Source organism: Lepidochelys kempii, chromosome 2, assembly GCF_965140285.1.
Source record: "Lepidochelys kempii isolate rLepKem1 chromosome 2, rLepKem1.hap1, whole genome shotgun sequence".
NCBI classification, from domain to species: domain Eukaryota; kingdom Metazoa; phylum Chordata; order Testudines; family Cheloniidae; genus Lepidochelys; species Lepidochelys kempii.
The window spans coordinates 158,292,586-158,308,797 of NC_136381.1; the positions used below are offsets into that span (position 1 = coordinate 158,292,586).

The window sequence follows — 16,212 nt, forward strand, 5'->3', positions numbered from 1 at the left end:
CATTATATTAATAAACTCACCCATGAATGCCAAGTCTGCACTCACCCATAAATTATAAATTCTGAGCCCTAACATTTATATTAATATCTTTTCTATTAAAACATATACAACAATACTTAACATCTATGTCTGTTCTCTTATTCTCTCTTTTTTAATGTTGTTGTAAAAGGAATTAATTTAACACTCTGAATGTAAAAATATGTTTCCAGACTCTTCTGCCTTTATCATGCTTTCAAATGCAGAGCTGAAATCATTGGATCTTCTGCTTGAAGTAGAATGGTAGATCTTATTAACTGCGTTTGCAGTCTCTTAAATTCCTATATCTCTGTACAGTTGTAAGGTGCTGTCAAATGGATAAGGAGTCCTTGCCCTGAATAGCTTATATTCTAAGTGTAGCATGGACCCGTTGATATAGCACTGGACTGTGTGCTAGGAGACATAGGTTTTACTCCAAGCTCTGTCATGAACTTGCTGTGTGACTTTGGGCAAGCCACTTAACCACGCTGCTCTTAAGTTTCCTCATCTGTAAAAGGAGATAATAATAATGGGATAATAATGCTTACCTGTGCTTTGTGGATATTTTCACATCTATGGATGACACAAACTGAATGGCTGGTTGTTGATTTTAGTGGTGCAATAATAGATAGAGAGGGAAGCCCCACCAGAAAGAAATAACAGGATTTTGGTTTGTGTTTGTAATTGTTCAGTGCTTTTATAGAGTAAACATCTGATTTAAAGTTCTACAAATTATGGTATTTTCCCTTTGATAGCTCTCTGTGTTTAGAGAAGAATTGGAACTTGTATTTAATTTAAAAACAGAAAAAATATGGAAAAATTCTAGAATCAAAGTTTTGATTTCATTTATTCACTTGAATTTCCACTGGCCCTGACTATTGCAGTGCTATGCTAAATATACCCACAATCTCCAATAATATAACTCCTGTAGGCTTGATTTAACTCTCCGACGATAAGATGCAACAAAACCTGAAGCAGCATACTTAGGGGATGAAATAACGTCAGTATTTTGAAGAATTATTGTTTCAGGTGCTTGTAAAAATTAAAACTAATAGGCCATTAACAATGTGAATTATCTAACAGCCTGGTGTTCAGAGGTGTGTGCGCAAACATGCTCTGTAATTAGGCATGTGTAATCTCTGCGTCACTGATGTCAATATCAAACTTAACTGCTATTTTAAAGCTTTGTTTTTAAGGCGTTTTCTTTGTCTTAAGGCTTGGAAAGTATTAATGAAAATCCAAATATTTTGTATTGGCTGCCTTTGAACTGTTAATTGACTGAAGCTATAGCTAAGCAACAGAGAATAACACTGAAGGAGGACTGCAGTTTTATAATGTTAACTCTGATGTAATGTTCTCCAGCAGCAAAAGTACATGTAAGAGCAGAATGCTGTGAAACCAGGTATTCTCATAGCACATTCTATCTCACGGGGATTTAAACTAACCTTGAACTACTCCACTAAACTAAATTGGTTCCCGGGTTTTATAGGACTGCTTTCTCATAACTCTGAAAACATTACAAGGGTAGCCTTGTTAATTCAGGAAAGTGTTGTGTAACTTTAAATTGAATGAACAGATCATCAGTGATAAAATAACACAAATTTTCAGCCTGATGAACAATGAAATACAGTGGCGGTTAGTGGCAAATAATTTTTTCTACAAGCCAGATCCTCAGCTGGTGTAAATTAGCATTACTCCATAGACTTCAATGGACCGGTGCAAGTTTTCACCAGGATCTGGCCCTCTATGTGAGGAAAATCTTATTTTTGTTCACACTTATTAATTGTAAATTTTAAAATAACTTTTTAAAGTAATTAGAGTAATTGCAACATGTTTTGTTCAGTTTTAGTCTTGCCAAAATTTATTTCCTCCTCTTCTGTTACATGGAGTTTTTCTTTTAAGTTTAATTTCTCGTCGTGGTTGCTTGAATTGGTTCTACTCTTACTTTTATTAAATAGTATCTCCTTGGCATGGCTCGTAAATTGACAGTTGAATAACTGTGTTAACAAGAGTGATGCTTTTGCTTTCTGTGCTTTTCTTATTGTATCTGCAATAAATCAGTACTAAATTTAGTAAATAAGGTCTATTTTTAAAATGGGAGCCTGCATTTCTTTGTTTTGTTTTGCTTGGGAAGGCAAATATAAAAGTGTATTAACAGCACCTTTGTTTGTTACAGAATTACAGAAAATGTCAAAGAGGCAGACCTGATGCTAAGGAAACATAAGAGAATAAAAAAAACCCCATGAATTAAACAATTAATAAACAGAGGGCATATTAGGAAGAAATATTAAATTCTTGCAGAGGTGGATAGCTAATCATGCTCATCAGGGAAACATATTTATGATTGGGAAGACACATTAAAGAAACTGCAAAAATTGAGTGTTTATGAAAATTTGCCCTGCTACAGTTTTAAGCATCTTAATGGTATGAAGTATTCTCTTCTAGGAGAGAGGCATATGTGCAATGGAGCCCCGAACAAAACCACTTGTTTAAAGAAATGTTACTTCCTGTACTGTATACTACAATCAAGGAAGTAAAGATACCATACTTTTAACTGTATTTATAAAATTACATTATATGAAATTTATCTCTGATCAAGGAAGTGGGAGAACTGCAGAGATATTTACTGATAATATTAAGATGTGGTACTGCAGAGATCTTCTCACAATCCACTGTTCTGCCAGATTCTGTTCTGCATCGCTACTTCCAATAAGATAGGAATTGTAGCTTTCTTCTAAATTGCTGGCAGAATACCTCTGTGGTGAGGCCAGCAGAGGATACTGTCTATATATGTTATGGTACTCTTTGTGCCTGTTGATCAATTTGTAAAGTAGATGGAATGCCTCCATAGGGTGTTAGGAAATTTAATGACTGTAGGCAAAGCACTTCAAGATCACTTGACAAAAGATGCTATCTAAACGCAAAGCAGCCAGATTTTTCAAACTGAATTGCCTGAATTATCCAGATACATAAGGGTCCTGATTTTCATAGTTAAACATTCACAAGTCTTGCTGACTTTAGGCAGAAATATTCGTATTTAGCACCTCTGAAAATCAAACAGCTTACCTGGGATCATAAATGTGGATTTAAGTGCCTAACTTTAGGCACCCAGTTCTAGATATATTGGCCAGTATTCTGCATAATATTAGAATTTCGTCTCTTCTCTTTTGTATATCCATCATGCAGTGGCCCTAGAAATGATCATTTTAATTAGTGGCCTCTTGTGGCGCTTCTCTGCTATTAGCCTATCTTGTTCTTTCACATTTATAGCAAATGGTCAGTTTCCACATAAAACTTCTTACCTTTTTTGGACCATTGAATCATATTCTCAGAGAATGAAAATGGAGAAAATCAAGTGACTTATTTTGCCATGACAAAGACCTTTCAAATGAGCCATTTCAGAAATTAAAGTCTAGTAAAAATATTTTGTAATTTTGGGTTTAAAAGATGAAATTGACTTTCTCTCAACTTAGTTTTATATGTCTAATGATGAGTTAGAGGTAAAGGAAGGTTTCTGTTAAATCATGTTTTAAAAGGCATTTGTTCTTACAGACTTGTTGAATGTTATGCAACTCTGGGATACCAATGAAATTTTACTGTAGGCACTGAGAACCTTTTAGCTAAAAAGTAATAAATACCCAGATGCTTGCACATAAGCCACCTTTCACAAATAAGGGATCAAGTCTTGTCCTGCGCAGAAAGTCAATAGAAGTATTGCTTGAGTATAGAGACTGTAAAATCAGGGTGAAATTCAATTCCTAACTGACTTTGCTTTAGCTGACATTTCTTTTTATTTCCTCTTGCTTTTTTTTCTAGTGCTCTACGGTATCAGGAAACTGGACAGCTCTCCATTAAATACCCAAGTGTCATATGTACTGAAGCATCTGATATTGCTTCCTTTACCAATTTGTCTCCTGGTCCAGAGGTAATGATGATACATTTATTACTTACAAGCAAAAATGTTCTATCTTAATTTATCAGCAATGAATCTCACCATCAGAATTCAGACCATCTTAAAAAGATGAAGCAGATGCAAGCCTTGCAGAGATAAAAGAGCAGGAGCGCACTGTACTAAGTTTTAACATAGTCAGAAGTATAAATGTAGCACATAATCCACTGCCCCGACCTCCATTTTCAAAATCTTTAGAGCTGAACACAAGACTTTTAATTAGAGAGATGAAAACCAGTTAATAAAATTACTGGAGTCTCCTTATGAAATCCTTAATGTCATTATCCTCTCTCATAATTTCATCAGAAGGCTTTTGGAGAAAGTGGCAGTCATTGTAGTAATTCAGCAAAAAAATCCTAATAAGCAGAGATGAACTAAATTAGCCATAAATAGCTTGATTAGCCAGTAAACAATCTTACCTAACCAGAGCAAGGTGGGTAATGAGATTCTCTGATTACATGCAAATAGTATTGTTCAGGTTACCTATTACTGTCCTCCTAGCATTCTCCTTTCTGTAAACCTTCTAATTAAACTGCAGATTTTCTTTCAGTAGTATTTTTATTTATAGCTAAATGTTTTAGATCAAGGGATTCTAATTGAAAAGTTGTCATCTAATTGATCCCTCCATTATTTGGATTGACATTTGCCTTTTATCTAACTCAGGGGTTCTCAACCTTTTTCTCTCTGAGGCCCCCCTCAACATGCTATACAAACTCCAGGGCCCAGCAGGGGTGGCAGAGGGGGACTCCGGGCTCTGGGACGGCAGGGGGAGCCTTGGGCATAGGCATAGTTTAACTTCTATTTGGCAGCAGGGGAAGGGCAGGCAGGGCTTGGGCCAGCTCCGCACAATACAGTCCAGGAAGGGAGTGCTACCTCCACTCCCTGACACACCTCAGCAGGCCACCCAAGGGGGACACAACCAAAAAATAGAACTCAAAGGAGAGACTCAGTTCAAAAAGTCTGAAAACCACTCAGGGTGCAAGGAGGGGGGTAGCTGGGGCAGGGCATGGGCAGAGGGGTTGCTCAGTGTACAGGGAGGGGGTAGGTAGGGGCTGTGTGCTGGGAGGATTACCCCTGCGGTGGCTACGTCCTGAAAGCTCCACTGCCCTGGAGCCAGGTCCGTGAGCAGTCACAGGGGCCTAGGAGCTGAGGAGCAGCCACACCCCCGGGCACCAGCAGCGGATGGGGGAATGCCACAACTGCCGGCTCCATGGCACCACCGGCCAGAGGAGCAGCTGCCCTGCACTGCCTGGCTCTGACTTCTGACCTATGACCTGGCCAGAGCGTGGGGCCTGAGAGGACCCGGGGAAGAGGAGATGGGGGGAGATGCCCCCGGGACTGCCCCACTCTGGGTAAGGCACTGCAGTTTTTGGGGGCAACACTGGGGCTCAGGGCTTCAGCGTTGTACTGCTCACAGTTTCAGCCTGAGGGGTGCAGCCTGAGGGGAGGATGCCGGGGCACCCTTACTGTTCCTAGCTTCAGCGGGAGTTGGGGGAGCACCGGGACTCCCGGCTTCAGACCAGGGGGGCACCAGGGTTCCTGGCTTCTGCTCCACACCACTGCCAGCTTCAGCCCTGGGGGGAGGACACACTAGGGCTCCCCTGCTGCACCCAGCTTCAGCCCTGGGGGGAGGTGCCAGGGCTCCCAGCTTTTGCCCCACGCCACTGCTAGGGCTTGGGGCACCAGGTTTCAGCCAGGGGGCCCTGCGGCTCCCCTGAAAGGTCTTGCGGACCCCCAGGGTGCCACAGACTCCCAGTTGAGAACCGCTGATCTCACTGATTTACCTGGGAAGGTTGGTGTATGTTTGCATGTGTACGCACATGTGCATAATGAGCTGTCTTTATGTTGTAGTATTAGTGTAATAGCAAGGATTAGGAGAATATTCTTCTAGAGTCTTAAACTGATTTTTATTTTCCTGTGGATTATTTAAAGAAGATAAAGACTTATCTGAAGCCCGGGGGGCAGGGCTATGAGTATTTTAGTTCAGGCATTACATATAAGAGCGCATACGTTACTTGACTGCTGGTGAATACCTAGGGTGCACTATGGCAGAGTGTCTCCATCTGCCCAGGAAGTGCATCAGAAGACAAATAATGACCATCCTTATGCATCTGTGTTCTAAGGTATGCCTTAAAGGTGTACAACAGGCAGGAGCATTATGTGTAGTTTATTTTGAAAATACAGATGTGTAAGATGTTGCCTGTGCTCCTTCTGTACCATAAATTCTCTGTGGCATCTCTTTGGAGCCTAGGTGGCTGGCTCTCATTGGTAGGTAAACAGGTAAGTAACCAGGGTGTCATGCCACTGGCTTTTGTATCTCAGGAAGGAGGACAGAGACCATGATCTGGCAGGGATGGTCAGCAGAACCTATACTTCCTCAAAATATTGAGAAATGCAGAAGAGGTATGAAGAGTGGTGTGAAATCCTACTCTAGATGGGAGGAGCTGCAGGAGAGGAGACTCCTGGACCCAGCTGTGTGAGGGGACAAAAAGGAGGCAGGTGTTGAAGTGTTGAAGCAGACGCAAAGAGAGAGATTGGAACATGTCCATGTTAGGGTTTTAATAAGCAAGGATGGGTATTTTGAACTGGAGCCTGAAATGAGTGGGGAGACAGTGGAACTACTTGAGGAAAGTGAGGAGATGAAATGGTGCTGCTTTGTACATGAAGACTAGGAAAGCATCAGCCGTCTCTGTGCTGGAATCGGGAGATCTGGGACTTGGGTAGGCCATGGATAATGGAGTTGCAGTAGTTATGGCAATGGCATGGATGAGGGTTTCAGCAGAGGTGGAGTAGAGACAGTGGCATACATAGGCATTGTGGTGGAGGTAGTGATTTGTCTCCTGATCGAGAGAAGTCAGTCATGCCTTCAAGTAAATGCAAATTATTTCAGCTGGAGTAAGAAACAACAGTTGTAACAAAGTGAACTAAGTTAGCACAGCGTTAGGGCCCTTATTCTAAACTGCAGCAAGTCCACTCCATTCCTACGTTCATTCTCCAACTCCAACTGCAGCTAACGACTTTTAAGATCTGGAACAATCTGTAAAAGGGGTGAGTAACTGGACAGTCAGTCACCACAAGTGATAAGACAGATTTTCAGGAGAAGGGAATTCAGAGTCAAGGATGTTTCCAGAGTTATAGACAACAAAGGTAAATGGGAGATATGAGTTGAGCAGGACAGGAAAGGAGATGGAACTGTGGTTGAGGATGCCCTTCTTGCCACAGAAAAGAACTGCTGTCTTTGAGGTGGTTAGCTTATAGAATTAGAGTTTGGACCTTTTACATGCTGTTTGGTACAGCCTTTAGAAAATTCAGAAATAAGGCACACTGCACATAGAGGCTATTCTTCAGGGCTTGCTCTGGGCCTCTAATCCTCACCCAACAGAAAATGCTTGACAGGACTAGGAAATGGTGAAACATCTAAACTATGGAAAAATTACTGACTGGACACCTTCACTGGGGTACTTGTTGCACAAAGAAAAATTCATGACATAAAAGTAAACATGATCTGATGAGAACCCATAAGTTTCAGTAGCAAATGGCTGTCAGTATCCTGGCCACAAGAAAACACTCCAACCAGTATCAAAGTGGATAGTAAGGTGGAAAAAACACAGAAGTCTCCTCTGCTCTCTTGCCTTGCTTTTCTTTGGTCTTCATTAAATAATGGGGAATTATATGGCTCCCTCCTACACAGGGTAAATTTATGAATTTAAGTGCCTGGGAACAGTGTTTCCTTGGGGTCTGCAAACTGTTCTTACATTTGAGATTTGCTGATCTTCACCTAACATTATTTTAGATTGTGGATGTGTCCAAAGGGTGCTAGACACTTTCCAGACCCGCGAAGAAGACACACAATTGCTGCCCTGAAAAGTTTACAATCTGGTGTGTTAGTTTATACATAGTTTCTAATTTTTCATCCTTATCAGATGTTAATATTATTGAAGAGTAATGGAAAGGGAAGAAAGGATAAGTAAACAGTCTGTTAGTTGTCATAGCAAACTTATTGTAGATAGTCCCTTTCCCAACAGTTAAGCAAACCATAAAGTGTTCCAGACCTTAGCATGAAAGGGCCGTTCATTGTTCACTAATTTATTCACAGCTATTTATTTTTGCAGCCACATGTTTTTCTGATGACTGTTGAGATAAGGAAAGGTAGAAGTCTGTGGACAGCTCTTTACTGGAAATATGTGAAGACTAAAAAAAAATGCCAAGTATTACAGTAAAAGTAGTAATCATGCAAGTAATACTATCACTTAATTCTGTGTGTGCCAGTTCTGATTTTTTAAAAAACTTTGCATAGATAAATTCCCCATATCTTGATAAGGCTTGAAAAATCCACTCATTCCCTTGCCATGCCTTTTCCAGAACTTGATTTGCATAACCATAAGGACCTTTTAGAAAATGAAAATAAGTTTCCAAATGTCATCTGAATACAACAGATGCAATGCTGTCCACAAGCAGCCCCAGTGCATCTACTGATGCTCATAGCTTTGTAAGCAGCAGCTGTGTAAAGATGAGAAGACATTGGTCAGTTTCACTTCTGCTATTTAGATTCTTGTGGGCAAAAGTGTCAGAACTGTCATGAATCATGTTGACCTCCCATTGCTTCTGGGAACAGCCCTGATAAGTTGCAAAGGCGGACACTGGTGATTATGGGCGGTAGGTATCAAAGGCGGGGAAGGCTAAGCCTACCCAACCGGCCTGCGTAGCCCTGCCCACACTCCACCCCCAGACTCCCTCCTGCTTCCCGCCATGCTCCGCTGTGGCTCTTCCTTCTCACATGGCTGGGGCCCTGGGCCAGTGGCACCAGAACTGGGGGCCTCTTCACCACCAAGGCTCCACCCCTGCCAGGCCAGCATGGAACCTGGCTGGGGAACCCGGGCAGCTGTGGGGAGCTGCAGCGGGACTCTCCACCTTCTCGGGATGTGTGGGGCGGGTGGGGCAGCCCCCAGCCTGTATCCCCATCTGCCAGGCTCCCCAGCTACCTGGAACAGGAGGAGGGTCTGCGACACCACACCAGCTGCCCGTGCGGCTCTCCCTGACCCGGCTCGGGCCGTGGGGGCCCTCGGAGCCACAGCCCAGCCACTGGGAGAACCGTGTGGGGAGCTGGGGTCCCTTCACCTGCCCTGGGCAGGTGGCCTGGGACATGGGCAGGGGGCTGCTTTTGCCTCCACCTCATGTGGGGGCCCCTGCCCCCTCGACTTTTGGGAGGGCTCCAGCGCCCTTGCCCCAGTTTGGGCCTACTGGGAGCCAGTCTGCAGCCCGGGACTCTGAACAGCGGTAGCCGGGCGTTCCGGGGCTGGGGTCCACACTGTCTGCCCACCCACCAAGTGCTCCGGGGTTGGTGGGGGGGGTCACTCGGGCAGCCTGGGGCTGTCGGGGATGGGGGGCTCTGGGCTCCGGTGGGGGAAGGGAGATGGCCAGGGGCAAGCCTCTCCAAACCTGCGATTCACCCCCCGCCCATGCTGGTGATGTTCTTGGGAGGTGAAGATACAAACAATGGAGGGCAGAGGAGCAGTGGAGAGCTTTCCACATTGCCTCTCACAGCAGCCCAGAGGGGATGGGGGCAGGATTCAAAAAGGATAAGACGTTTATATTAGTAATGAGAACCTGTGACAGTACATTAGCTAGGCTTTTAGAATGGGAGATAAAGCCTGAGCCGCAGTGTCTATCCAGCTATTTTTAGAGTGGTGGCCTGAGCCCTGCAGTCCCGTATCTGTCGACCTGGGCTCTGAGACTCACTGCTGCATGCTGTATCCTGCCACTGTCAGACAGGAATTCCCATACTAGACCCGACCAGTGGGCCTGTGCTCCTATGTACCTGCTGTGCTATAACTTGCGGAGATCACCATCGTGCTAAACAGTAGTGATAGTGGGCATACTGGGCAAAAGCTCAATGTAAAATTTAAATCAAGGTGACTCCTGGTTTCCATACTCCGTGAGTCTCTTGGAAAAACTTCTGAGAGGCTGTTAGAGGAGAGGCCTTCATCATTCTGAAAAACCGCAGTGGCATGCTATATTGGCATTAGACTCCGCCCAAGTGACCTGGCAATCTATAGCTGGGATTAATTTACGAATCTGATTTGTTTTTTGTAGACCGTGCCAAAAAGGACTAAAGAAACTCTGTGTGAGAATATTCATCAGAACAAGGAAATAAGTGATACTGAAATGGCAGACTTTGGAGGTAAGACCTTTTTATAACACTTGATTTTAATTACAGAAGAATTACTAAAAAAGAAAAGGAGGACTTGTGGCACCTTAGAGACTAACAATTTATTTGAGCATAAGCTTTCGTGAGCTACAGATCACTTCATCGGATGCATTCAGTGGAAAAATTACTGTGCAGCTTTTCCCTCTAAGGTCTAAATATTCATTTAACCTAATCTTAACCGGGACACATACTGACAACATAACTGATGTATGTATATACATAATGTATTCTTGTACTATCTCCTGATCACCACAGCAAATACTGTATTCCAGTGCTGCTTGACAGCTGAGCATTATAGTCATTGCTGAGGGACTTGCTAGCAACACTATAGTTAATTATCTTTCAGGGTTTGTGTGGGTTTTTTATAGAAAACCAAGTTTATAACGGCCATGATATTTGCTATGGGGTACCACCTTTCTTATAAGGCTTAGCCAAGAAGTATTTTTTCTTTGTAGAAAATCCAGTTTTGTAAGAATGTCAAAGTAAAATGGATTGTTTTTAATGCATTTTTCATTCTTCTAACTTTAAATGGGGTTGGCTAATGTGGGGTAATCACTTTCGGTATTTTTAGGAGACATTTTGAGGCCCATAGTCAGCCCTGGTGTAACTGGGTTCAACTCTGTTGACTTCATTGGAGTTGCATAGATTTCCACCAGGGCTGAATTTATCTTGAACATCCTTACTAAGATAACTTTTAAAAAAGTTATTCCTATGCATGTATGATTTGTTCATTTTCTTTCGTAAATCAATTTTTAGTACAAATTTGCTATTGTTGGCTAAAGTCAATGTTTTCCAACAGATAAGTTACTGAAGCTATTTCTATTGTAAATATAAGAAATATTTTAGGTGTATCATATAACACAGAGAGGTTAGAGTTGACAAATAGATTTTCATTGCTAAAATCATCACTACACAGGGAAGGGATAGCTCAGTCGTTTGAGCATTGGCCTGCTAAACCCGGGGTTGTGAGTTCAATCCTTGAGGGGGCCATTTAGGGATCTGGGGCAAAAAAAATTGGGGATTGGTCCTGCTTTAAGCAGGGGGTTGGACTAGATGACCTCCTGAGGTCCCTTCCAACCCTGATATTCTATGATTCTACTTGCTCTGTTGCAACTGTAACAGTGAGATTTATGAGTGTGTAACAAAACTAGTATCCAAAAATCTGCATTTTAGCATTCTGTAGAAAAATAATTCCACAATGGTATACTTCGTCACAAATGACATTTTTTGGTTCTGAAAATTAAAACTTTATATTTTACCATAATTCTTGAAAATCTATCAACTATCACAAGTCAGTTTCACCATTATTGCTTTACTCTGATTTACTGTACTTAAAACAGAACAACTTTTTTCAAAAACATAACATAGACAGTCGAGAAATAAACATTACATTAGACACATAGACTTTAAGGCCAGAAGGGAACATCATGATTATCTAGTCTGACCTCTTTCACATTGCAGGTCACAGAACCTCACCTATCCACTCCTGTAATCGACCCATAACCTCTGGCTGAGTTACTGAAGTCTTCAAATCATGATTTAAAGACTTCAAGTTACAGAGGATCCACCATTTACTCTAGTTCAAACCTGCAAGAGACCCAGGCCCCATTCTGCAGAGAAAGGTGAAAACCTCTCATGGTCTCTGCCAATCTGACTTGAGGGAAAATTTCTTCTCGACCCCAAATATGGCAGTCAGTTAGACCCTGAGCATGTCAGCAAGATCCACCAGCCAGACACTTGGGAAAGAATTCACTGAACAGTATTAACTCAGAGCTCTCTCCATTGAGGGCCCCATCTCCAGCCAATGAAGATATTTGCTGCTAGCAGTTGCAGATGGGTCACATACCATTGTATGCAACCTCCTCATACTATCCCCTCCATAAACTTATTAAGCTCAGTCTTGAAACCAATTAGGAGTTTTTTTGCCCCCACTTCTCCCCTTGGAAGGCTGTTCCTGAACTTCACTTCTCTGATGGTTGGAAACCATCATCTAATTTCAAGTCTAAACTTGTTGATGGCCAGTTTATCTGCATTTTCTTTTATGCCAACGTGGACCCTTAACTTAAATAACTCCCTGATGATCCCTCTGATGTATTTATAGAAAGCAATCATCTCTCCTCTCATCCTTCATTTAGGTAAGGTAAGCAAGCCAAGCTCCTTGAGTCTCCTTTCATAAGACAGGTTTTCCATTCCTCGGATCATCCTAGTAGCCCTTCTCTGTACCTGTTCCAGTTTGAATTCATCCTTCTTAAACATGGGAGACCAGAATTGCACACAGTATTCCAGATGAGGTCTCACCGGTGGTACTAACACTTCTGTCTCTACTAGAAATACCTCACCTGATGCACACTATGATTGCTTTATCCTTTTTCATGGCCGTATCACACTGGCGGCTCATAGTCATCCTGTGGTTGCCCAATACACTTCCAACTGATAAGTCCCCAACTTCAAATTCTTGTTGTTAGTCCCTAAATGCATGACCTTGCACTTTGCACTATTTAATTTCATCCCATTTCTATTACTCCAGTTTTCAAGGTTTTCCAGGTCTTTTTACATTTTCCGGTCCTCCTCCTTGTTGGTAATACCTCCCAACTTTGTGTTATCTGCAAATTTTATTAGCATACTCTCACTTTTTGTGCCAAGGTCAGTAATAAAACTGTTTTAAATAAGATTGGTTCCAATATGGATCCCTGAGGGACTCCAATAGTAACCTCCAGCCTGACACTTCACCTTTCAGTATGATCTGTTGTAGTGTCCCATTTAACAAGTTCCCTATCCACCTTTCAATTCTCATATTCATCCCCATCTTCTCCAATTTAACTAATAATTTCCCATGTGGAACTGTATCAAATGCCTTCCTGAAATCCAGGTAGATTAGATCTACTGCATTTCCTTTGTCTAAAAAATCAGTTATCTTTTCAAAGAAAGACTCATAGACTTTACGGTCAGAAGGGACCATTATGATCATCTAGCCTGACCACCTACACAACGCAGGCCACAGAATCTCACCCACTTTCCTGTAACAAACCCTTGACCTATGTCTGAGCTATTGAAGTCCTCAACTCGTGGTTTAAAGACTTCAAGGTGCAGAGTATCCTCCAGCAAGTGACCCATGCCCCACGCCGCAGAGAAAGGCGAAACCCCCAGGGCCTCTGCCAATCTGCCCTGGAGGAAAATTCTTTCCTGACCCCAGATATGGCGATCAGCTAAACCCTGAGCATGTGGGCAAGACTCACAAGCTAGACACCCAGGAAAGAATTCTCTGTAGTAATTCAGATCCCACCCTATCTAGCATCCCATCACAGGCTGTTGGGCATATTTAGCACTAATAGTCAAAGAGATCAGGTTGGTCTGACACAATCCACCTTTTGTAAAACCGTTTTGTATTTTATCTCAATTACCGTTTACCTCTTTGTCCTTAACTACTTTCTCTTTCAAAATTTGTTCTAAGACCTTGCATACAATTGAGGTCAAACTAACAGGCCTATAGTTTCCTGGATCACATTTTTCCCCCTTTCTTAAAAATAAGTACTGTATTAGCAATTCTCCCGCCATTGGGTACAACCCCTGAATTTACAAATTCGTTAAAAATCCTTCCTATTGGGTTTGCAACTTCATGAGCCAGTTTCTTTAATATTCTTGGATGGAGATTATCTGCCCCTTTCCTGCCCCCCTGCCCCCGATTGCTCCCATTAAGCTGTTTGAGAATGACTTCAACCTTGGATGTGGTAGTAACTTCTACTTCCACATCCTCATTTCCATTAGCCACCCTGCCACTACCCCATAGCTCTTCATTACCTACTGGTTTTAATTTCAGTTCCAAGGTCCAACTCTGCTTGGCTTTTGGCAGTTCTCACTTTAACCCTACGCTTTTATTACCTTCAAGAGAGAGCTTTCCTTATTGAGCCATCCCATCTTCCATTCCTTGCAGGCTTTCTGCTTCCTCTTAATCATCTGTTTGAGATGCTTGTTCATCCTCTTTGGTCTGCAACCTTTCCTATGAATTTTTTTCCACTTTGCTTGGGATGCAGACTTCAGATAGCTTCTGCAACTTTGACTTCCAAGCCTCCTCCACATTCAGATCCTTTCCATTTCCCTTATTACTTTGCTTAATTTTTTTAAGTTTGCCCTTTTGAAATCAAGGACCTTAATTGCTGACCTATTTTTGTTTCTTTCTATTTAGTTTAAACTGAATTACTCATGATCACTTGAACCAAGATTGTTCTGTACATCCAGTTCTTCTATGAGGACCTTGCAATTTACGTATATTAAATCTAAAATGTTGATTTGATGAAGAAATCTGTAAGCTATCAACTCCAGGAATATCTAGGCCCTACCATTATTAGTAGAACTTGTCCTTCAATCTATATATCTGGGAAGTTAAAGTCATCCATAATCACACCAATTCACTGTAGTATTTATTTCATTAAAGGTCACTATTCATATCCCAGATTGGATCCTGGGGGTCTGTAGCATACTCCAAACACTGTCACAGTGGAGCCTGTGTTAGCTTTCTTTCCCAAAGTGATTTTGACACAAGCAGATACCACTTTATCCGTTCCATCACTGTCAATTTCTTTACAGTCTACCTTGTCATTAATGTACAGTGCTGCTGCTCCACCATTACCTTTATTTCTGCCTTTTCTGCACGGCACATTCCTATCCATAACTGTACTCCAGTCATGACTACTATTCCACCGTGTTTCTGTTAGTCCTATAATATCTGGTTTTAAGCACCAGTAGGTCTAGTTCCTCCATTTTGTTACCCAGGCTCCCTGTATTGGTGTACAGACATCTTCGCTGTTTGTACTAGGCTTCGCCCAGATTCCTCGCCCAATTAGGTACAGTCATTCTCCTGCCAGTATCGCCTACCTGACGGTGCCAATACCACTGACAGTAACAATCTTTTCCTCTTGATGTCCATTCTTCTACCCTCTGTCGTTCCTTCCTCCATTGCTGGGTCCTCTCTTTAATTTTCCTCCCACTCCACGTTAGAATCGGGCGTGGAGATTACGTGAGCATCTCCTAGCAGTCTCCCCCGAGATCCTAATTTAAAGCTCTTTTAATCAGTTGTGCCAACCTCCATCCCAGCAGTCTATTTCCCACCCTGCTCTGGTGGAGTCCATCCCATGAGAACTGTCCTCTGTTGGTGAATGCCTCCCAGTGGTTGAACATCCCAAAGCCCTCCTTATGGCACCACTTCCTTGAGCCAACTGTTAATCATCATCATCTTGTCTCTCCTTCATTCTCCTCCTCTATGGACAGGTAGAATCCCACTGAAGATCAACTGAGCCTCCGTTTCTCCGAGTCTTCCCCAGCTTGGCATAGTCTCCATTGATGTGTTCCAGTGAGAATCTGGCTATGTCATTTGTCCCCTTGTAAAGGATAATCAGTGGATTCTTTCCTGCTCCAATTAGGCTCCTCTTCAGCCTCATGGCTGGGATGATTTAACTGGGAATTGGTCCTGCTTCGAGCAGGGGGTTGGACTAGATGACCTTCTGGGGTCCCTTCCAACCCTGATATTCTATGATTCTATGTACACATCCCATATCTTAACTCCCAGTAGACAGCACACCCTTCTGTTCTTCAGATCAGCTCTGGTGACGGTCCTGTCTGTTCTTCTTGATAGGGAGTCCCCAGTCATGTAGATCTGACTCTTCCTGGTGCAGCTCTCTGGCCTTCCTCTTTCTGTTCTTTCCGGCTGCAAGACCCCTTGTCTTTTGTTCTCACATGCCATCTTCCGCAACTCATCCTCTGTCCTTCTGGGCCTCTGAACTCTGGCTGTCTCCATTGACTCTTCCCCTCTTCTTTTAGGACTAGCCGCTTTTCTCTTCTTTCTTGCCCTTCCACCTTCTGTTACCGCCTGCTGCGCCCCTTCTTAATATTCCAACTCAGTAAACCTATCCCTGTGCTCTATTTCTCCTTCACTATCCTGTCTTTTTTCCTCTGCCTGATACTTTTATCACATGCTTCCACTGGCCACTTTCCTCATCCAGCAATCCACCCTCAAAGTTCCCCCATCCAGCTTGCATCTGCAAGT

General features: G+C 42.6%; 1 protein-coding gene across 1 annotated transcript in view; it reads left to right on the top strand.

Annotated features, from left to right (window-relative positions):
* LOC140907199 (palmitoyltransferase ZDHHC11-like) overlaps window positions 1–16,212 on the top strand; it is a 91,166-nt gene that overhangs the window by 71,544 nt on the left and 3,410 nt on the right. Inside the window, 2 exon segments of the mRNA XM_073332579.2 lie at window positions 3,832–3,940; window positions 10,058–10,145. Coding sequence (XP_073188680.2) covers window positions 3,832–3,940; window positions 10,058–10,145 — 197 coding nt within the window.